This window comes from Drosophila subobscura, chromosome O (assembly GCF_008121235.1).
Source record: "Drosophila subobscura isolate 14011-0131.10 chromosome O, UCBerk_Dsub_1.0, whole genome shotgun sequence".
Classification (NCBI taxonomy): Eukaryota; Metazoa; Arthropoda; class Insecta; order Diptera; family Drosophilidae; genus Drosophila; species Drosophila subobscura.
The window spans coordinates 23439536-23457903 of NC_048533.1; the positions used below are offsets into that span (position 1 = coordinate 23439536).

The 18368-nt window shown below is 48.2% G+C and overlaps 10 protein-coding genes across 13 annotated transcripts; 6 read left to right on the plus strand and 4 right to left on the minus strand.

Annotated features, from left to right (window-relative positions):
• Positions 1–363: 363 nt before the first annotated feature.
• On the plus strand, positions 364–1684 carry LOC117898783 (28S ribosomal protein S22, mitochondrial). The gene has a single exon (XM_034808419.1). The coding sequence runs from the start codon at positions 433–435 to the stop codon at positions 1612–1614; it is 1182 nt and encodes a 393-aa protein (XP_034664310.1). The 5' UTR covers positions 364–432; the 3' UTR covers positions 1615–1684.
• On the minus strand, positions 1601–4053 carry LOC117898784 (zinc finger protein 439). The gene is made up of 2 exons (XM_034808421.1): positions 4045–4053; positions 1601–2644 (listed from the first exon to the last, which is right to left on the minus strand). Exon 2 carries the CDS (start codon positions 2531–2533, stop codon positions 1661–1663), a length of 873 nt encoding a protein of 290 aa, XP_034664312.1. The 5' UTR covers positions 2534–2644; positions 4045–4053; the 3' UTR covers positions 1601–1660.
• LOC117898789 (protein BUD31 homolog) lies at positions 3157–3852 on the plus strand. Its single transcript, XM_034808427.1, has one exon. The coding sequence runs from the start codon at positions 3235–3237 to the stop codon at positions 3667–3669; it is 435 nt and encodes a 144-aa protein (XP_034664318.1). The 5' UTR covers positions 3157–3234; the 3' UTR covers positions 3670–3852.
• A 77-nt stretch (positions 4054–4130) lies between the features above and the next one.
• Positions 4131–6923, minus strand: LOC117898786 (surfeit locus protein 4 homolog). 2 transcript variants are annotated; one of them, XM_034808423.1, is made up of 5 exons: positions 6799–6923; positions 6624–6735; positions 5450–5713; positions 4964–5374; positions 4131–4892 (listed from the first exon to the last, which is right to left on the minus strand). In XM_034808423.1, exons 2-5 carry the CDS (start codon positions 6672–6674, stop codon positions 4806–4808), a joined length of 813 nt encoding a protein of 270 aa, XP_034664314.1. In that variant the 5' UTR covers positions 6675–6735; positions 6799–6923; the 3' UTR covers positions 4131–4805. The 2 variants fall into 2 exon arrangements, with proteins under 2 accessions (XP_034664314.1, XP_034664315.1); XM_034808424.1 differs by lacking the exon at positions 6799–6923 and having other exon boundaries at positions 6624–6790.
• A 23-nt stretch (positions 6924–6946) lies between these two features.
• LOC117898780 lies at positions 6947–8953 on the plus strand. Of its 2 annotated transcripts, XM_034808417.1 has the most exons (6): positions 6947–7065; positions 7141–7486; positions 7599–7972; positions 8037–8233; positions 8297–8461; positions 8611–8953. In XM_034808417.1, exons 1-6 carry the CDS (start codon positions 7054–7056, stop codon positions 8831–8833), a joined length of 1317 nt encoding a protein of 438 aa, XP_034664308.1. In that variant the 5' UTR covers positions 6947–7053; the 3' UTR covers positions 8834–8953. The 2 variants fall into 2 exon arrangements, with proteins under 2 accessions (XP_034664308.1, XP_034664307.1); XM_034808416.1 differs by having other exon boundaries at positions 6990–7486.
• A 56-nt stretch (positions 8954–9009) lies between these two features.
• Positions 9010–10499, plus strand: LOC117898782 (zinc finger protein 600). The gene is made up of 2 exons (XM_034808418.1): positions 9010–9403; positions 9460–10499. The coding sequence occupies exons 1-2, from the start codon at positions 9080–9082 to the stop codon at positions 10468–10470; spliced, it is 1335 nt and encodes a 444-aa protein (XP_034664309.1). The 5' UTR covers positions 9010–9079; the 3' UTR covers positions 10471–10499.
• A 54-nt stretch (positions 10500–10553) lies between these two features.
• On the plus strand, positions 10554–11394 carry LOC117898787. The gene has a single exon (XM_034808425.1). It carries the CDS (start codon positions 10578–10580, stop codon positions 11334–11336), a length of 759 nt encoding a protein of 252 aa, XP_034664316.1. The 5' UTR covers positions 10554–10577; the 3' UTR covers positions 11337–11394.
• LOC117898788 (trafficking protein particle complex subunit 6b) lies at positions 11337–12006 on the minus strand. The gene is made up of 2 exons (XM_034808426.1): positions 11846–12006; positions 11337–11781 (listed from the first exon to the last, which is right to left on the minus strand). The coding sequence occupies exons 1-2, from the start codon at positions 11912–11914 to the stop codon at positions 11392–11394; spliced, it is 459 nt and encodes a 152-aa protein (XP_034664317.1). The 5' UTR covers positions 11915–12006; the 3' UTR covers positions 11337–11391.
• Positions 12007–12283: 277 nt separating this feature from the next.
• On the plus strand, positions 12284–14936 carry LOC117898256 (protein O-mannosyl-transferase TMTC4). The gene has a single exon (XM_034807511.1). It carries the CDS (start codon positions 12374–12376, stop codon positions 14498–14500), a length of 2127 nt encoding a protein of 708 aa, XP_034663402.1. The 5' UTR covers positions 12284–12373; the 3' UTR covers positions 14501–14936.
• A 10-nt stretch (positions 14937–14946) lies between these two features.
• Positions 14947–18363, minus strand: LOC117898255 (cysteine protease ATG4D). Of its 2 annotated transcripts, XM_034807510.1 has the most exons (6): positions 17903–18363; positions 16739–17714; positions 16485–16680; positions 16339–16415; positions 15670–16151; positions 14947–15607 (listed from the first exon to the last, which is right to left on the minus strand). In XM_034807510.1, the coding sequence occupies exons 2-6, from the start codon at positions 17712–17714 to the stop codon at positions 15314–15316; spliced, it is 2025 nt and encodes a 674-aa protein (XP_034663401.1). In that variant the 5' UTR covers positions 17903–18363; the 3' UTR covers positions 14947–15313. The 2 variants fall into 2 exon arrangements, with proteins under 2 accessions (XP_034663401.1, XP_034663400.1); XM_034807509.1 differs by lacking the exon at positions 17903–18363 and having other exon boundaries at positions 16739–17856.
• Between the last annotated feature and the right edge of the window lie 5 nt (positions 18364–18368).

Here is an 18368-nt window from a genome sequence, read left to right on the forward strand (position 1 = left end):
AGAATCTAAAGCATATTTATATCCAATCACAACAAGTTTCAGGAGATCTTGAAGCTATTATCAAAGCGCTACGTTACTTAAGAAAAGTAATCCATACAAACATTTATTTGAGTTAGTACTATCGATGCCACTCTTTAAAGCTTGCAAAAACATCGATGCAACTGATCGTGTTAAGCTCGAATAGCCGAATTTCAGTAAAATAGATTTAAATTACGGGAATGTTTTCTATTAGTAGTTTCTTTCAAATGACCCAACGTTTGTATAATATTCCCAAGCAATAATTGTTACTATATAATTTATTTTACACTACATCTACACAGCATTCTACATGAACTGGAGACAACAGTGCTGCAAAACGGTTCGCATACCTTGTTGCCAAGCACTGAATTTCCTACTCGTGTATTTTGTTTCTTATTTTTAAATTGAATTAAAATGTCCCTTTTGAGGCACGTGCGCCGTCTAAATGCTTTGCAAGGACTACAGCACTGCCGGCGGGAGGTTTCCAGTGCACCGGCAAAGAGCGCCACGCTCAAATACGACCAGGATCCGCAGCCGCTCTTCACTGATGCCGGGACACAGCGCCTGCTCCAGTCCATGACGCAACTGCAGTTGGACAAGGTGTTCCGCAAGAGGACTGTGAAGGACAACAGGAGCGAGACCAAGTTCATGACCAACGAGCAGCTGGAGCAGGAGTTCCTGATGACCATCGAGAAGGCCAAGCATCTGCTGAAGATGCCGCCCATCGTGAAGATCAAACAAGACACTGAACGACCCATTGCCAAGGATCCGGCACTGAAAGACTTTGCCACCACCAAGTACGTGTTCACGGACATCACCTTCGGCCTTCCCCACTCGGAGCGCAAGGTGGTGGTACGCGAGACAGACGGCACCCTGGCCTACGCCTCGCTGGACACCATCAAGCGAATGAATCAGCTCTACTTCCCACTGGAGGGCCGCAAGTCCTACACACCTCGCATGTTCGCCTACGAGGAGCTGCTGCACAAGTGTCTGGAGGAGCACAAGTACGAATTCGTGCTGGACAGGCTCACAGTGCAATACGAACCCTACGAGACCGAGTTCCACAATCTCTCAGCGAGAGTTTTCGAGCATTTAAACGAGTCCAAGCAGTTCGATCTGCTGCGTTCCACCCGGCACTTTGGTCCCATGGCCTTCTTCTACGCCTGGCATCGCTGCATCGATGATCTCTTGTACGACATGATACGGCGGGACTACCTGCACAATGCCGTCGAGCTAATTGCGCTGACCTATAAAATACACAAAATTCCGGTGGAATATACGGAAACGCTGGCTAAGCTGCAGGCGCTACATCCCACACCCGATGAGAGCGCACTCTCGGAGCTGCGAGGATTCCTGCGAAGGCCTGAGGAGAAGCAGGGCATTGAGCAGGAAATCCACACGGCCATTGGCAAGACGGAGCAGGACTTTGCCGCCGACGACATCAGTTTGAAGTTCATCGAGGAATACATTGCCAGCGAGCATTCGCTGAAGAAGGTGCAGCTGGAGCTGGCCGTGCAGACCCTGAAGGAGATCAATCTGGAGAAGTTGCAACTGTTCCAGGGCTTAAAGAAAGCGCACGGTGTGCAGGCGTCATAGGTGCTGCTTCGATTTATTGTTATTAATTTACATAAATAAATATCGTTTAGGCCAACATCGAGGGCTTGAAGAGTTTCCTTGTCACTTTTCTGTGATGCGCCTGAATGCAGTTGAGCCTGTGAAAGCCGCACAGCCGTTCATTGCTAAACTTCTTCAGGCAGACGGTGCATCGTTTGCGGTCTCCCTTGTTTTGTAATGCCGATTGCTTGTCGAATAGAAACAGCGCCTTTGCCCTGGTGCAGCTCTGCTTTGTCTTGCGATGCAGAAGAAATGAAATGGCAGTCCTGAAGTGCAAACGACACTGCAGACACCGATAGCAGGGTCGCTTTTCGTGTGTGCCGAGATGTTTGTACAGCTGTGGCAGCGTTCTGGTCATTATATTGCAAAACATATTTGGGCACTTGAGGAAAATGGAAGGCTTCTTCGATGGGCGTGAGGGGCAGGTGAGAATATGTCTTTGCAGCAGGCGCTCGTGTTTCACGAGCTCGCCACAATAACTGCAGAGTACTGGCGGCCCATAGTGCATCACAATGTGACTCTTGTGCTGTTGCAGGGATCGGGCTACCTCGCCGCAGATCAGGCACTCCATCATTCCGTTCCGCATCATCGATGTGTTCTCACCCACGAATGAGATGAATTTCGTTTCCTCGTCATCCTCTTCATTTGGCAGGGCTGTTTTGCAGTCTTTGTCTATTTGCTCCTCCTCCCAATCGTCTGTGTCGCATTGCACTCCCACATCACACGTCAGCTTTTCCTCCGTCTGTATGCAGCGCTCTCGGACGGGGTTTTTGGTCTCCTTTGGTTCGTTTGGCTGCATGTCAGAGTAGCTGAGCAGTGAGCTGAGCATGGGTGGTTGGTGATCGATCCTGAGCGGCTGGGCGGCACCAGCCGCATTCGGCCGAGTCCATTGCCTCTTCATGCGGGTTGGGACTATCCCATTCTCCCGGGCGTACTGTGCTGTTATTAACTTGGTCTGCACGAATATATACTCCGGAAGATCAAAGATTCGCACTTGAATCGGTGTTAGCTTCTGAAACAAAGGACAATCTTCAAAATGTCTAAAGTTAATGATAGATTATCATGTATACATTTGCTGGAATATTCTTAGGCGCATTTGCCATTCTCAGGTGTTTGTTAACCGAGTGGCGGGGTCAAAAAAATAAAATTGGAGAACACCGGGGGAAATTTTTTTATAAATTGGCTTGAGTTTGCGCGACCGCGAATGTTTTTTTTGTCGATTAAATCGATGTTTTTTGCTCGAAAGATCGAGAAAAATCGAGTCTGCTCTTCAAAAGAAAATAATATTCAAATAATTCAAAATTTGCAATCGTTCGTTCGGCAAACAACTCTTTTTTGAGTTCAAAATGTTCAGTAACTTTTTATAATATTCAACACAAAACTGAAGTACCTGGTCAATGCGGACTCATCTCTGCGACCAACCAATTTCGCAGTAGCGATTAAATATAAAAAAAAAAAAAAAAATTATAATTGCTTTTGTGTGAATGTCAGATTAGTGTTGCCCTGCTCCATTGCCATTACTTTTGTCATTCACACATTACGGCATCGCATCAAATTTTGCCACAATAAAAATATTAAGAAAGAAAATCTATCCATAAAATAATGCCGAAAGTACGCCGGAGCCGCAAGCCGCCCCCAGACGGATGGGAGCTGATAGAGCCCACTCTCGAGGAAATCGAGCAGAAGATGCGGGAGGCCGAAACAGAACCACACGAGGGAAAACGCATTTCGGAGTCCCTGTGGCCGATATTCAAGATCCACCATCAGAAGACCCGCTACATCTACGACCTGTTCCATCGTCGCAAGGCCATAAGCCGAGAGCTCTACGACTACTGTCTCAAGGAGAAGATTGCCGATGGCAATCTGATAGCAAAATGGAAAAAGTCCGGCTACGAGAACCTCTGCTGCCTGCGATGCATACAGTCGCGCGACACAAACTTTGGCACAAACTGCATCTGCCGAGTGCCCAAGTCCAAACTGGAGGAAGGACGCATCGTGGAGTGTGTGCATTGCGGGTGTCGTGGCTGCTCAGGCTAAGGCACAAGGTTGCCTGGGACGCGGAGTCCCTGCATCTGCAGCGAGTGCCCAAATTCCAGCTCGAGGAAGGACATGCTTTTAGACATATGTATTGAAAACAATAGCCAATAGCTACACCCACAGAGCGACACCGCTCCGCTCAGAGAGTTAAGACATTGTAATGTACAAAATAAAGTAAATTTATAAGTAAATAAAAAGTTGGACGGGAACTATCGATTTCATGTCATTCACTTGGTGTTCAGATTGCTATCGAAATGTATCGCATTCAAATTAAAAAGAAACAACATTTTCTAGTGTTCGTTCGGCAAACAACTCTTTTTTGAGTTCAAAATTTTCAGTAACTTTTTTATAATATTCAACACAAAACTGAAGTACCTGGTCAATGCGGACTCAACTCTGCGACAAACCAATTTCGCTGCAGCGCTTAAATATAAAAAAAGAAACAAAATCATTCAATTTTCTTCATTATGTTTATTAAAACGTTACAATTTAATTCTATTACACTTTTGCTTATAAACGAAAGAAACAAATCATTGTCAATTGGTACACTCATCATATTTTATACATCGTTTTCATCATATCATATTCAACCCTCTATTAAACAACAAAACGCAACACCAAGATTACAACTTATTGATAAGGGCGTACAAATTATAATAAAAAAAACCTGCGAATTATATGGATTTTTTGCCTGACAAGTATTGGATAGTCAAAATCAGTTAATGTCTCTCGTTTGTGGGCGTGGTGGCCGGACATACATTATGCCATATTTGTTTGTTGCATTTTCGTTATGTACAAAAAGAAAAAACGATCTTACATGTATACGAAGTTTGTCGTTGAATGTGCGCGAATGATGGTTGGGTTTTGGGTTTGGGTTTTGGGCTGGATGATAGGTAGGTCAGGGCCCTGGGAGGTTATTGCGGAAGTCAAGTCCCTTTTCATTCAAAAAATATTTGTCAAGTTCATATAGGTGTGCCGATGTTGTTGTCTGTGCTGTGCTGCTGCTGCTGATGCTGCTCCTGTTGTTGTCCCATTTTATGGTAAATCCTAACTAACATTTCTCGGAAAGAGTAAAACACGGCTCAAGTCAATTGCTGCTCAAGTGTTCCGTGGTAGTTTTTGCGCTAAACATATCTCTACCATTTCTTCTTGTGCTCGTCCATGGAGACGCCGCCAGGGCCCAAGGAAACGATCATTAGCAGGCCACCAATAACCGAAAGTGTCTGTAAATAATAATAATTGCAGATTAATTGAGTTTGGAAAACAATCAAAATGCTTTTTGTGTTATTCTTACCTGGAAAAAGTCATATTTCAAGAAATCCCTGAGTGGCTTGTAGGACGGAATGGTCCACCAGGCATTGTGATATAAATTCAGAACTGAGAGCAGAGCGACCAGAATCAGGGCCGATAGCTTCGTCTTGTAGCCCAGCACCACGAGCACCATGAGAATGGAGCCAATAATGTCCTGGATCACCTGCCACACGCTCAGCTCGAACCGGATGAGGGTGATGAACATGAAGGCCAACAGAATGCGTCCCGCCAGCTGCATGAAGTTCTTGGGCTTATTGTCGCCCATCGATGGCACGCCCGCAAATAAACTGCGGCCCTCGATCCGTGCCTCGGCCAGCACCAAGAGTAGGGCTCCAATCAAGGCAAAGTTTCGCAGCAAGAACTGGAAGTCCCACAGAATGGAATAGGCTATTGTCTGTGGAAACAAAATGGGAAAAAAGAGCGGGTTAGTAGGAGTCTTTCTGTGGAGTTCTGATTCTGATTCGTTTACCTGTAGCACCACAATGAAGAAGAGCAGACCGACGGCGATGTCAACCTTGAATCTAGCCATTACCATGCCGCAGCCTCCCAGCTGGCCGAGCAGATTGACCAGCACGAAGACGGTGGCCAGGAACTTGCCACAGCCCCAGCTCATGTCCATGTACTCGCGCTGTTCGTTCCACTGGAAGTACATGCGCAGGCCATCCTCGAAGAAGGTGGCGATGAGGCAGAGCCGCGCCACCGTGGGCAGCACATTCTTGCCGCGCTTGATAACCTGCACAGAAAGAGGGGGAGAGAGAAGTGTTTGTTCATTTAGTGATAGTTAAAATACAGTTTGGCGGATTGATAAGTGTGCGGGTGATAAGAGATGGGAAATATACGATCGCACTTATTGAGCGGGGCTTTCACACATACACTTGTACGTATTTACATGTGTATTTATGAGGGGAAATGTCGGTTTGGTTTGGCAAGACTGTGACGTGTCTCTCGCCCTCTCTATCTATCTCTACCGATCTCCGCTATCGGTGTGCGCGCACTCTGTTCGCCTAACGGGTTTTTAGGCCTATGTGACCAGCTCCCCAGCACGCTCTCGATGCGATTTGAATAAATATATTAAAATACCAGGCGCACAATCTCTCACACAAACACACAGCCGAGTGTCGCTGGTGTGCAGCATTATTAAACCATTTTGCTTTCTCAAAGATTATTACGGAACTCTCGACCTGGCGTCGGCGTCTCGTCTCACGCACTCACTCTCACCACTTTCACTTGCAAGAAGCAACTCGCACGCACACTCTCGCAAACTCATAGGCAGCCCAATGTGTGTGTGCGCGTGTGCATATGGGTGTATTTTTGTCTGGTGCAGACGCAACAATTGCGAATTGGAATCATTTTTTTGCTTGATAAGCAGGATGCGATTCTGTCTAAATCGGTAGTCGGACTGAGTTAACCTTGCACATGTACCTCCCATAGTCAGGGCCAGCGATTCGACTGCACTCGAGCACTACAAACTTTGCCGCGTTTGGGTGACGTTGGCAGTTTTCTTTCCGTGCAGCTGCCAGTCCCCATTTAATGGTCAGTCCATGGCCAATATGTTGGATGTCAAGGGGTTTGTGTGAGCGCCTGCGATTAGGTATCCCCCCTCTCTGGTGATCCATTCAGAGTACTGTTAATATATATTTTACCTGTTCCGCCACATCTTCTGTTTTCGCAATGTATTCGTTGGGTATGCTCATGTTGGCAGTTTCGGCTGCTGTGTGTCTGGGACGTTGATGCACTCGGCTTGCTCACTCGCAGCTATGGAGACACTTTATCAGTTAGTAACTGGCTCCTTGTCTTTTGAAATTATAATGAAATTACCAAAAAATCATGAATTAAAAACCAGGAACTTAAAAACACACACACGGCACGACAAAAAGGCTGGCAGAGAGAGCCAGGGCTGTCAGTGCAGGTTATCGATAGTGCTGCTATTTTAGCTTTTTTCGGGAGATATCTTGCCATTTTTAATGTAAGTCGACCGATGTGAATAGCGATTAATGCTATCAAAACTAAATAGCGTGCCTTGGCCTCCCCCACCATCTCTGCGAAAATAGCTGCTAGGAAAAACACACGAAAATGGCTTCAAAAGTAAAGAAACAAAGAATTGAGACTGTGTCTGAAGATGTAGTAATCCCTGACAATACTATAACCACCAAAAAACAGAAACAAATTAAGGCAAAAGAAACTGACGCCGGCTATGGATCTGGAGAATTTTCATTGGCCTGGAATGTGGATGACTACCGGACGGAATATGAGAGTGAGGAGCATTGGGATTTGAGGCGCAGCTTCATGGTCGCCCACAAGGAGCGCTTTGACGAGGACCGCCTGGTGTGCCTGGCTCAGACATTCGTCAATATGGAATTCCTCGGCTGCAAATACCCAAGCGAAACGATGCATCTGGTGGCGGAAATGTCCAAAGAAATCGCTGAAGAGTTCAGACGGAAGCGCGACCAGCGCCTGAAGCGAACATTTGTCTCCGCATCGGATGCGGCGGAGCAGCGCGCCAAAGGTAGACGGAAGAATTAGTTCGATTTGATCAGGCAGAGAGTTATTTATATTACTAGTAGTTATATGAGCCAGAGACCACGAATTCTTCCTAATGAATAATTCCAAACAAATAGGGCGCAGTGGCACAACAAAGCCTAATCAACGCCAGGATGAGCAGCGGGGTGGCACGAATCCATACAGTCGAGAGCGTCAGTGTTTTGGCGGCGGCAAGCCAATTGATCTGTTCGAGGGCCTACGTTTTGGCAAGCTGATCCTATACCTAGCCGGCGGACGGAGTTGTCTGCGCAATTCGTGTGCCATAAGCCAAGTCAAGTACGAGGAGCGTCCGTGCAAAGAGCCCGAGTCCACCGAAAAGACCAAATATTCCGAGATACTTGTAAATAACGAGGTGATTGCAGTTGGCCAAGGTGAAAGCCTCAAGGAGGCCAAGACTGCGGCATTTAAACAGGCGTTGTTCCTGCTCCAGACACACTGCTACAGCATCAAGGTACATACAAACGAAGACCATTCCAAGTTGGCGTCAATTGACTTTCAAATTCAAAATTATTCAGCTGAACGCCAGCCGACAGACCATCAAAGTCGAAAAGACAATCAATGGTGTGAACATAAATGTGACGAAGGAGTCTGCCGATAGCCTGGGCGATCCCAAATTGGATGAAACCAACAAGGGCTACCGCATGATGCGCCTAATGGGCTGGACGGGCGGTGGCCTGGGACGCCAAAAGCAAGGACGCGAAGAACCCGTTGGGTATGTACCCATCACTGAATGAAATCTTTGTGTTCGTTATTAAAGCTTTTGTTCTCTTTTTAGATACTTGCTTAAAACCAATCGCAGTGGCTTGGGTGGCTGCAACAAGCCGAATGTTAACCTCGGAGACTATCGCAAAATGATTGAAAATTATGTCAAGTCGGATGATATGCGCGACATGCAATTTGAGCCAACGTTCTCCAAGGAAGAGCGTGCCTCATTTCACAAGTAAGTGCCACCCATCATCGGACAATCTGCGTGTGAGGTACTTGGTGGATTCTCTGCTCTGCTCATTGTATTGTCTTGTAGTAATCTTAAAGTCATTTCCACCTTCTGTGCAATCATCTCAAATTCCAAAAATTGATTTCCACTTTCAGGATTGCGAGCAAATATGGTTTACGCTCGGGTAGCTACGGCAATGGGGAATCTAGACGTCTTCTAATCACGAAGAAAGCTAACCACAAGACAATACTCCAGGAAGTACTATCCCGCCGCAACCCCAAATTCTGCGAGCGCTATTTTGTTCAAGTCCCCATGCAGAAGGCTCATCTCTTCCCGGGCCACGTGGCGAGCTTGGATCTGGAGGGTTTGGATGATTAACAGTTTATGGATATTTCGTTGAAGCTCAGCTCATTGTACTGCTATAATAAGGATGATTCTCTCAATCATTTAGTTGTATTCTTTAAGATGTTAAAAGTATAAATTCATATTTCCCCACGACCGCCATGTGTGTTTACGTTTCGCTTTGAATGGCAGGAACAGCCAGCTGAGTGCGCCATTCAAGAAGAAGAGACTGCATGGCTGCAGCCTGCACTTTTCATTGTTTCAATTTTTGTAATAAATGTAATGGGTAAATGTCCACGATGCGACTGCGAAGCAACTGGACAGAATCGGCTGGTCACCGACAACTGTGGCCACACCAAGTGTCGCCTCTGCCTGGTGGCAGATGTGTCCGATTGTCTGGAATGTCGACTTGCCAACAAAGAACAAGTCTCGCCAAAGAAAATCTCAAATGTCAGGACGACTGCAGACAAACGGATAACCATCACGGATCAGGGCTATCACTGTACCGTGTGTAAGAAGGATTTCCGCAGCCGCACCCAACAGTACTACCATCTTTCCTGCGGCAATGATCTGCTCAAGAAGTTCTGCTGCAAGCAATGCAATCGAGTAAGTGGGTGTGGTGTTTGCCCCTAAAAGTATTAAAATTGTCTCTCCCCGGATAGCGCTTTGCCACCCACTCGCATTTGAAGTACCATCTGAACAATCACGTCAGCAACTCAAAGTATTCCTGCAGCATTTGTCGAAAAAAGTTTAAGCAGCCAAACGTCCTGCAGCGTCACATGCGCATCCACAACAATGAGCAGCATGCCTGCCAGCACTGCCACAAGGTTTTCCGCTCTCTGAGCACACTCAAGGATCATTTGCTGGCGCACACAGATCAAGGCTTTCCATACAAGTGCGAGATATGCGCAAAGCCCTTCCAGAACAAGGCCAATCTGAAGCAGCATCGCCTGAAGCACGACCAGAACAGCTCGCGCCACAAGTGTAAAGTCTGCCAAAAGTCATTCCTGCGCCAGTCCACGCTCAGGCTGCACATGAAGCGTCACTCGAAGCGCGAGCGCCAGCCATGTCCACTCTGTGGCAAGAGCTACAACGATGCGGATGCACTGGCCCGCCATTTGCGGCAACACAAGACTGTCGAGCGCTATCGCTGCACCCAGTGCGAGGTCACGGTCAATCGTCGGGACAACATGCATCGCCACCTACGCTCCATGCATCCAGGCGTTGCATTTGAGAGCTGCGTGGAAATCATAACCCCAGCGAGTGCATTCGAGCCTGCCACAGCAGCGGAGGAGACCCCAGCCGAGAGTCTGCGCTACAACAGCGTGATCAAGAGCGTGGGCAATGTGGAGCCAGTTGTGCTGCCAGTGGCCTTGCCCGTAGTGCAGCTGGAACAGCAGCAAGCTGCAGTGAAACCCCTGCCAGACGCCATGCAAAAGCAAAACGTGAAGCTCTATCGAAAGATCATATTGGATCTGGACAACGAAGAGTACTCGAATGAGTTGAGCATCGAGGAGGAGTTACCCACGGGCCAAGATGCCGCAGCCACCGCCGCCGTAATGGAGCAACGCCAACAGCAGCTGCGTGGCCCGGGCCACAGCACCTCCAATTTTAGCGAAATGCATTGGCGCAAGAATTTCAAATGCTCGTACGAAAACGAACACACAAACTGATCGAATGCTGATGATATTCTAATTATGAGGCGGCTGCCACCCTTTTTGGCGGTTGGCCCTTGATTTATTAGTGATTAGTAAAAAGTGCTGGGAAAGATGCCCACAAAATGCCACCGTCACCGGCAACTAGTTGGCCGCTCGCCATATTTCCGCGTGTCGCCGACGTCAATGCCAAGTTCAAGACAGTCCGCGTAGAGTCTTCCGAGTATTACCAAATATCAGTATTCAATATGTTCGACGAGCAATCGGAACTCGAGTCGCTGCGTGAGATTTATTACCTAACGAATGGTGCCTCGGGCGGTTGGCGCAAATTGCTAGCCTTTGGCGATTCGCTGGAGCAGCAGCTGAAGCGCAAGCTGCTCTGGATATGGCCCACAACGGTGGACTTGGATAACTACAATCATTTTCTGGCCAAGCATCACATTCAGCGCATTCTCAGCATTGGCTGTGGCAGCGGTCTACTGGAGTGGCTGATGGCTGCAGCTGGCGGGCAGACAATCAGCATGCATGGCCTGGAAGTCGATCGAAATTGGTGGCAGAGCAAGTATTCCGTGCGCAGTTTCATTCCCCTCAACTACGTGGAAGATGCAGACCAGCTGGATGCCAGTTTCTTGAGCGGCTGCTGCAATGATGCCGCACCTTGTGCGATGCTCTTTTGTTATTTTAACAATCGTCGAGCTTTTCTTGACTACCTGCGTATATATCGGGGCAAGTGGCTGATTTTGATAGGGCCACATCCTGCTCTTGGCATACACACAGATCCGAATCCCATTCAGCCGCAGCTGCCCACCGATGGGTGGGTTCTGCGGGAGCGCCTCGACTGGACTGACCGAAATGTCGTGGCGTTCTATGAAAAAGTAGCATAATCTAGTTAATAGTAATTTTTAATTGTAAACAAAATAAACCATCCCACATTATACTCTAGCTCCGGTTCACTTCTATGTGAAATTTACAGGCCGGTATGCTCTGCACTTCGGCAGTGACGGTGCTGTTGATGCCCAAATTGCTGAGTGCACCGCGCACCAAGCCACAGGTAAAGGCCACAAACTTGGGCGCATGTTCCAGCTGCTTGGTGCCCGGCGAGATGCGTGTTAGGAAACGGAATGCCTTGTCCTGCACCACGTACATTCCGTGATTGTTTGTCCGCAAGTTGTCCACCTGCTTCTTGTAGATCAGGGTCCAGAAGTCGGTGCAGATGAACTTCATGGTCTCCAGCTCATCCTTGAACCGCGCCACTTCGCGTGTAAGGCGCTCAATTAAACGATATCCCGTGGTGAAGCCAATGTACTCCAAAGTGGCCAGGTCGTGCTCCTGGGAGGCGGAACCAAGTTAAGAATTTGCCTTTAAGGTGTGTTAATTGGCTTGTACCACATACCTTGTTGCTGTCTAGACAGTAGTTGACTATCTCTGCGTGCAGGCAATCAAACAGAATCTCTTCAGACATTTTGGGAACAATTTGAAATAGTTAAACAATTTTTCTTCAGATTTGTTTGCAATTGCAGGTGGAACAGCTGACGTCGACGTTAACATGCGAATGGATAAAGCAGTACAGTGCTGGCAGTGTTGGCTTTTTATTGTCAAAGTTGAGCGGTACAAATTTAGCGGAAAGTGTTTATGGATGCTTCAAATTAATATAAAATAAAATAAGTATAATATATGATCATTTCTTAAAAACGAAAAATTTCTTAAAGTGGTCGAGTATACAAAAGGGTAAAGAGAGCCATACACAAATTTTCATATCTTTTAGCTTTTTAGCTATCTATTTGATGGCCAAACTGCCAGTACTTTTCGTTTTGTGGGTGGGAGAAAGACCCACAACAAAAAATGTATACAAAACGCCGCAAAAATTAGCTTTCCAAAAAAGTGAATTAGAACTAACAAAAATACAAATTAAAAGTGGAAAATGTTGAGCGTCGGTCTTATCGGGCAGAGCACCGCGCTCCACAGCATGGTGTGCCAGTCGATATTGGTTTTAATGTGCCTGATCTGCTACGGCTGCGGGGGACTGAGTGGATCCGAGTTCGTTTTCGATGACACGGTGGCCATAGTGAAGAACAAGGATGTTAATGCGCTGCCCACCAACTGGACTGCCATCTTTACGAATGACTTTTGGGGCGCATCGTTGCTCAGCTCCGATTCGCACAAATCCTTTCGACCGCTGACCACGCTGATGTTCCACTGCGAATATGCGCTGCTGGGCCTGACGGCGGCCCACATGAAATTCTTGAATCTCCTGCTGCACTGTGTGAATACGCTGCTGCTGTGGCGACTGGTGCGCTCGCTGTATGTGGTGGAGATCAACGGCGAGCGGTGGGCCATCATTTCGGCGGCTCTGTTTGCCGCCCATCCCATCCACACGGAGGCGGTGTCCGGAATTGTGGGCCGGGCGGAGCTAATGTTTGGAATGATCCACCTGCTGTGCCTGCTGCTGACGGTGGCCAATGCGGGGAAGCACAGTCCGCACAGCATTTGCCTGATACTCGGCCTGACGGCGATCGGGATGCTGTTCAAGGAGTCGGCCGTGACCATACCCATGTCCTGTGTGCTGATGGACTACTTTCAGAACGGCTACTACCACCTGCCGCTAAAGGATCAGGGCAAGATATTGCGCACACGCATCAGCTACATTGTCTACATCCTGGGCACATCCGCGCTGCTGACGGCCCGTCTCTGGTGGCAGAACTTTGAGTCGCCCAAGTTCAAGGAAGTGGACAATCCCATTGCACACAACGACCACATTCTCACGCGGGTGCTCTCGCAGCAGTATCTGCTGGTCATGAACATCTGGCTGATGCTCTGCCCCCACTGGCTGTGCTACGACTGGGCCCTGGGCTGTGTGAAGCTGGTGACCAGCATCTGGGACCTGCGGCTGCAGGGCGTCATTGGGTTTTACTCCATCCTGCTGACGGCCTTGATGAACTTTCGCCGCCTGCCCGGCATGATGCTGGGTCTGGGACTGATGATCATTCCATTTTTGCCCGCCTCGGGTATCATTCGCGTGGGATTTGTGATAGCCGAGAGGACGCTGTATGTGCCCTCGATTGGCTTCTGTTTGCTGTCCATCTATGGATTCCTCTACTGGTACGACTACAACCTCCACAAGACCTTCTGGCGCACCCTGCTGCAGGCTATGCTGATGCTCCTCTTTGCTGTGATGATGGTGCGCACACGACAGCGTGCCACCGACTGGCTCAACGAGGATCAGTTGTTCAAGTCCGCGTTGGAGGTGTGCCCCGACAATGCCAAGGTGCACTACAACATCGCCCGCCTGGCCACGGACACGGGCAACAACACGAAGGCCTTTCAGCACTATCACTATGCCATCGAGCTGTATCCCGAGTATGAGGCGGCTCTGATGAACCTAGGCAATCTCTACCGGGAGCATGGACAGCTGCAAACAGCCGAAAAGTACATACGCATGGCCCTGCAGGTCTTTCCGGCATTCCCCGCCGCCTGGATGAATCTGGGCATTGTCCAATCGGCCCAGCGGAAGTACGATCAGGCCAAGATCAGCTACGACAAGGCCCTCAAGTACAGGGCCAACTTTGCGGTGTGCTACTACAACATTGGGAATCTCTATTTGGAGCAGAAACTCTATGCCGAAGCGTTGCATCATTGGCAGCACTCCGTCGCGCTTAATCCACGCCAGCCAAAAGCCTGGGCGAATATCTTAACCATGCTGGACAATCGTTCGCTGTATGACGATGCGCTGCGCATCTCGGACCAGGCGCTGCGGCATCTGCCCAACGAGATGAGCATCCTCTTTATACGCGCTAATGTGTTGGGCAAACTGAAGCACTATGTCGAGGCGGAGACACTCTATAAGCGTGTGATTCAGCTGGATCCACACAATATGCTGTACTACTCGAATCTGGGTGTGCTCTATCATCGCTGGGACAAGGTGCAGGAGGCCATTGAGGCATATCGTACGGCAATAAGCATTAATGGCTCCAGAGCCATGACCGCACGTGAGAATCTGTCCAAGCTGTTGAAGCGCCTGGAGCGTGAGGCACAGGTGAACGAAAGCTAAAATCGTGAGAGTAAAGGGAATACAAGTACTTAAAACCTGAGTAGGAACTGCGGTTGTGTGGTTCATTCAGTGACTAGTCCCAGACCCTAGAATTAAGGACACGCGAGATACTCATAGCTAGAGGCACTCTAACCCCCACCCAGCATATCAATTTTACACAGTATTTATTTATGTATATTTAGGATAATTTATTTATTGATTTCCCACAAGGGTATATACAATTATTCTCTTTTTTAAAACGCAATAATGATAGATGGGAGGAGGAGTACGGGACGGTAGGGGACTTCTTACATTTGATACATAATTTAACTAATTTCTAGAATGTAAGGATCTAAAGTACTCTAAGACAAAACTATTCAATTCCATTCAAGATTCGTGATTAAACATAATAATACCGCGAAATACACATAAATATGTATAAATATATGTAAGTATACAAAATAAAGACAAGCACCGCCACACACGCATAGATCGAGGCTTTTGGGCTGCTGCTACACTATATAACACAATGGAAAAAGCTTGGAACATTTGGCAGAGGCAGAGGCAGATGCAGACTGAGAAAATGCGAGACAATGCGTAAGAGAGATTAGGAGTGTTTTGTCGTGTTTTGCGTGACTGACTATAAACTACAGATACATATATACTACATGCGCATGATGTGTATTAATGTACAACAAAAGTCTTTGTGTTTGAGATACCAGAATGTTGGGGGGTGGCTGTTGGTTCTGTTGGCAAACGAGAGCGTGAGCAAGAGCAAACAAATAATGATTAAATAACACACAGCTTGCACGGCAAACAAAACACGCCACGGATCTACAGCAGCACAAACTCTTCGCTTTCGCTATCATCCTGCTCTTGGTCAAAGTGTCCATGATGTGGCGGCAGCAGCTGGGCAGCACCCAGCTCCTGTGTGAGCACTGCCACCTGCTTGATGAGCGGCTTGTATAGTGAATCGCTCATCTCGTCGCGTTCATGGTCCAAGCAGCGACCGCGTGAGAATGAAAACAGTGGATAATTCATTTCCATGGACTGTTCTGCCGCCTGTTGCTGGCTGCCCGTCATCTTGTCCACAGTGGCACCCGAGGCACAGCGCATGGGATGCAGATACTACAACAAGCGTACAAATATTTGCTATACGATCTTTTTAGATAGTGCTAAAGAATGCTCACCAATTGTACGCTCTCCATGAAGCTGTCAAAATCCGTTTTGGTGGCACAGTAGAAGCCAATGCAGCAGCTGGGATCCATTTTGCTGACCTTCAGCTTGCGTGCCGATTTGCAGTGGAAGGAATGCAGCGAAAAGTGCTCCTGATTGACATCCACCATCTCCTGGCAGTAGTGCGGATCCAAATGGATCAGTCGGTCCTCCTGGAAACCCACAAAGTACAGCGAATGTTTGGGCTTGCCCCCAATGATGCCCAGACAATGTTCGGTGCTCAGCAGCAGCTTCAGGCAGTGGGCATAGACAGGATTCAGTTTGTCGCTGCCCAGGCGCAAGGGTACGAGTACAATCAGAGATTTCCAGTGCTGTTGCTGTGGCTCCTGCTTGGTTGCCGCCTCCGTTTGCGGTCGCTTTGTTTGTTGCCAAGGCACATGCGGTTTGGGGGCTGGCTCTGGTATGCTGCACTGATCCTCAATGTCTTGCATATAGACTGAAAGGCAGATAGATAGATACGCTTATCAAATAAATGTGACGCTATCTGGCAGGCAGGCAGGCAGGCAGTCCCCCTTCATGAGTAATGATAATTAGTCACACGAATGGCGGGTCGTGGCGGGGTATTCCATATCTATTTGTCCATGGCAGCAGCTATCTGTTTAGCTTTAAATTTTGCTACTCACTGGTGCAATCCTTGGCCACGTAAACACTGATATTGTCAAAGTCTGCATTCTCCTGAGCGGCGTGTTCCAAGGCGTGTCTACAATTAAGTATAAAATATTATGTCATAAACGTTATGCATCGATTTATGGCACTGCACTGCACTCACTTTAACAAGTAGGAGACGGAGGCAGGACCGTACCAGTCGCCTGGCTTCTTGCCCAACGTTTCGCCCAGTCGGACCAGTGCGTGTATGGAAAAGGGGCTGCTCTTTGAGGAACTGTCCCCGAACCATTTGATGATCTTCTTATGCATATTATCCTCGTATGTCGAATGCAGCTGCGAGTCCGAATCATAGCGCCAACCTGCACATAAAGAAAAGGTTTTACAATCCATTCAGAAATGAGTTCCAATCGCACTTACTGCGTCCCAAAAAGTGACAGATGAGACCCTGAGCCAACAGCATTTGGCCGCTGCGTAGCATGCAGCCCCAGCCACAGTCCGAGGTGTAGTTGGAGCCATTCATGATGGGGAACTCCCGGCGATATGTCATCCAAACGCGACTGTAAAAATCGCGACGAAAGCCTTCGATGCCCTCCTCCCAGGGCTGTTCTCCCACCTGATTCTCGACCGCATCCATGCCCAGCTCTTGGGGCACAACAATCTCATCGATTTGCTGCGGATTCAGTGCGGGATACAGGGACGAGGCGGTGGTCGAGGTGGCTTGTATGCTATCAAAGGCGGATGTGGCATGGTCGGGCGTTGAATCTGCACCGCTGGGAAGCGGCAGCTCCGTGGTCGAGCTCTCCATGCTTACGGGGGGCGTGAACCGTCGATGATAGCAACGTCCTAGGAGCCACACTGGCTGCTCCTTGGAGAAGCTCGTTTGCCTAATCTTGCCACTCCAGCCGTACTTGACGTTGTGCCACATGGCCACCAGTTTGGACTCCATGCCCTTCGTTGGCGTACGATTGGCGGCCAGGTCGGGGTCATCGCTCTGATGGTGCTGCTGGCTCTGCTGCTCCACGTGACCGCAGGTGGAGCTGTTGCCGCCGCTGCCCCCACTATATAGCTGACTGAAGGCATTCATGAAACGTGATGACGTCGATATTTTACGCTGTGGTGTCGCTGTCGCAGCACTTTCCGCTTTGAGGTTCAAATTCGCACTCGATGTGCTCACGGGGGAAGGCGATGGGGCACGGGGTACGGCAAACACGGTACGAGGAATCGTTTGTATCGGCGCTGCCTGCTCCTCCTCGATGGCGCCATCCTCCACAAGTGGCAGCGACTGCTGCACATCCTGGGTACAACGTCCGCCCTCGACAATGGCACCTTCACCGGCATCGAAGAGCATCAGCTTGTCCTCCGTCAACTTGGACAGCAAGCCGTCATAGTTCATCTGCGGCACAGGTGTCGGAGGGGGCGATATGAAAACAAAATCAGAATTGGATGAACTACGTCGCTTTGTTCGCAGTTTCGAAAACTTAAAGAACTGGGGCATGGCAATGGCAATGCGAGCCACTTGCTGGCCCTGGCTGTACTGAGCGGCCTGGCGTCCGGGCGTGCTAATTACAAATGTTTACTCACCGTTTATTTGTTGACAGATAAAGATAAAGGTAAACTACACACGAAAATTGCTTCTTGTTTTGCTTATAAGAAATTCATTCGCATACGTATAAAAGCGATAACAATGTACTGCGAGATTGCGTGGATTGGCTTCGTTTCTGTGTAGGATCCGCGCGTAACAGTCTTCGGGTTGCTGTTGCATTGACCACTTAATGGTTGCAGTAATCACTGCAAGTGCACATCCAACGTCCAAATAATTGGCTAATTTTAAGTACTCATTTTTAATTTTCCGAGGGCCTTTTTTTTCCTTCGGTTGATATTCCTCGATTTTAATATTCGGCTTAGAGTTACCAGCTAACAAGAGCCCTCAGCACTGATCTTATAATTTTATCCGAAAAATTAATCAATTTGCTAGAAGATTAGTGAATTTCATGTTATTCATTTTTATTTGATTATTTATAAAAAGGGTTTAATTAAAAAGGGTCAT

Coding starts and splice junctions, on each gene's coding strand:
- LOC117898783 (XM_034808419.1), top strand. CDS start 433: ATGTCCCTTTTGAGGCACGTGCGCCGTCTAAATGCTTTGCAAGGACTA.
- LOC117898784 (XM_034808421.1), bottom strand. CDS start 2,533: ATGAAGAGGCAATGGACTCGGCCGAATGCGGCTGGTGCCGCCCAGCCG.
- LOC117898789 (XM_034808427.1), top strand. CDS start 3,235: ATGCCGAAAGTACGCCGGAGCCGCAAGCCGCCCCCAGACGGATGGGAG.
- LOC117898786 (XM_034808423.1), bottom strand. CDS start 6,674: ATGAGCATACCCAACGAATACATTGCGAAAACAGAAGATGTGGCGGAA. Junction 5,714..6,623: donor CAGAAGATGTGGCGGAACAG/GTAAAATATATA, acceptor CTTTCTGTGCAG/GTTATCAAGCGCGGCAAGAA. Junction 4,893..4,963: donor TGAAATATGACTTTTTCCAG/GTAAGAATAACA, acceptor TATTATTTACAG/ACACTTTCGGTTATTGGTGG.
- LOC117898780 (XM_034808416.1), top strand. CDS start 7,054: ATGGCTTCAAAAGTAAAGAAACAAAGAATTGAGACTGTGTCTGAAGAT. Junction 8,234..8,296: donor GGACGCGAAGAACCCGTTGG/GTATGTACCCAT, acceptor TTCTCTTTTTAG/ATACTTGCTTAAAACCAATC. Junction 8,462..8,610: donor GAGCGTGCCTCATTTCACAA/GTAAGTGCCACC, acceptor TTCCACTTTCAG/GATTGCGAGCAAATATGGTT.
- LOC117898782 (XM_034808418.1), top strand. CDS start 9,080: ATGGGTAAATGTCCACGATGCGACTGCGAAGCAACTGGACAGAATCGG. Junction 9,404..9,459: donor GCTGCAAGCAATGCAATCGA/GTAAGTGGGTGT, acceptor CTCCCCGGATAG/CGCTTTGCCACCCACTCGCA.
- LOC117898787 (XM_034808425.1), top strand. CDS start 10,578: ATGCCACCGTCACCGGCAACTAGTTGGCCGCTCGCCATATTTCCGCGT.
- LOC117898788 (XM_034808426.1), bottom strand. CDS start 11,914: ATGTCTGAAGAGATTCTGTTTGATTGCCTGCACGCAGAGATAGTCAAC. Junction 11,782..11,845: donor ACTGTCTAGACAGCAACAAG/GTATGTGGTACA, acceptor TCCGCCTCCCAG/GAGCACGACCTGGCCACTTT.
- LOC117898256 (XM_034807511.1), top strand. CDS start 12,374: ATGTTGAGCGTCGGTCTTATCGGGCAGAGCACCGCGCTCCACAGCATG.
- LOC117898255 (XM_034807509.1), bottom strand. CDS start 17,816: ATGCCCCAGTTCTTTAAGTTTTCGAAACTGCGAACAAAGCGACGTAGT. Junction 16,416..16,484: donor TCCGTCTCCTACTTGTTAAA/GTGAGTGCAGTG, acceptor ACTTAATTGTAG/ACACGCCTTGGAACACGCCG. Junction 15,608..15,669: donor TCATGGAGAGCGTACAATTG/GTGAGCATTCTT, acceptor CGCTTGTTGTAG/TATCTGCATCCCATGCGCTG.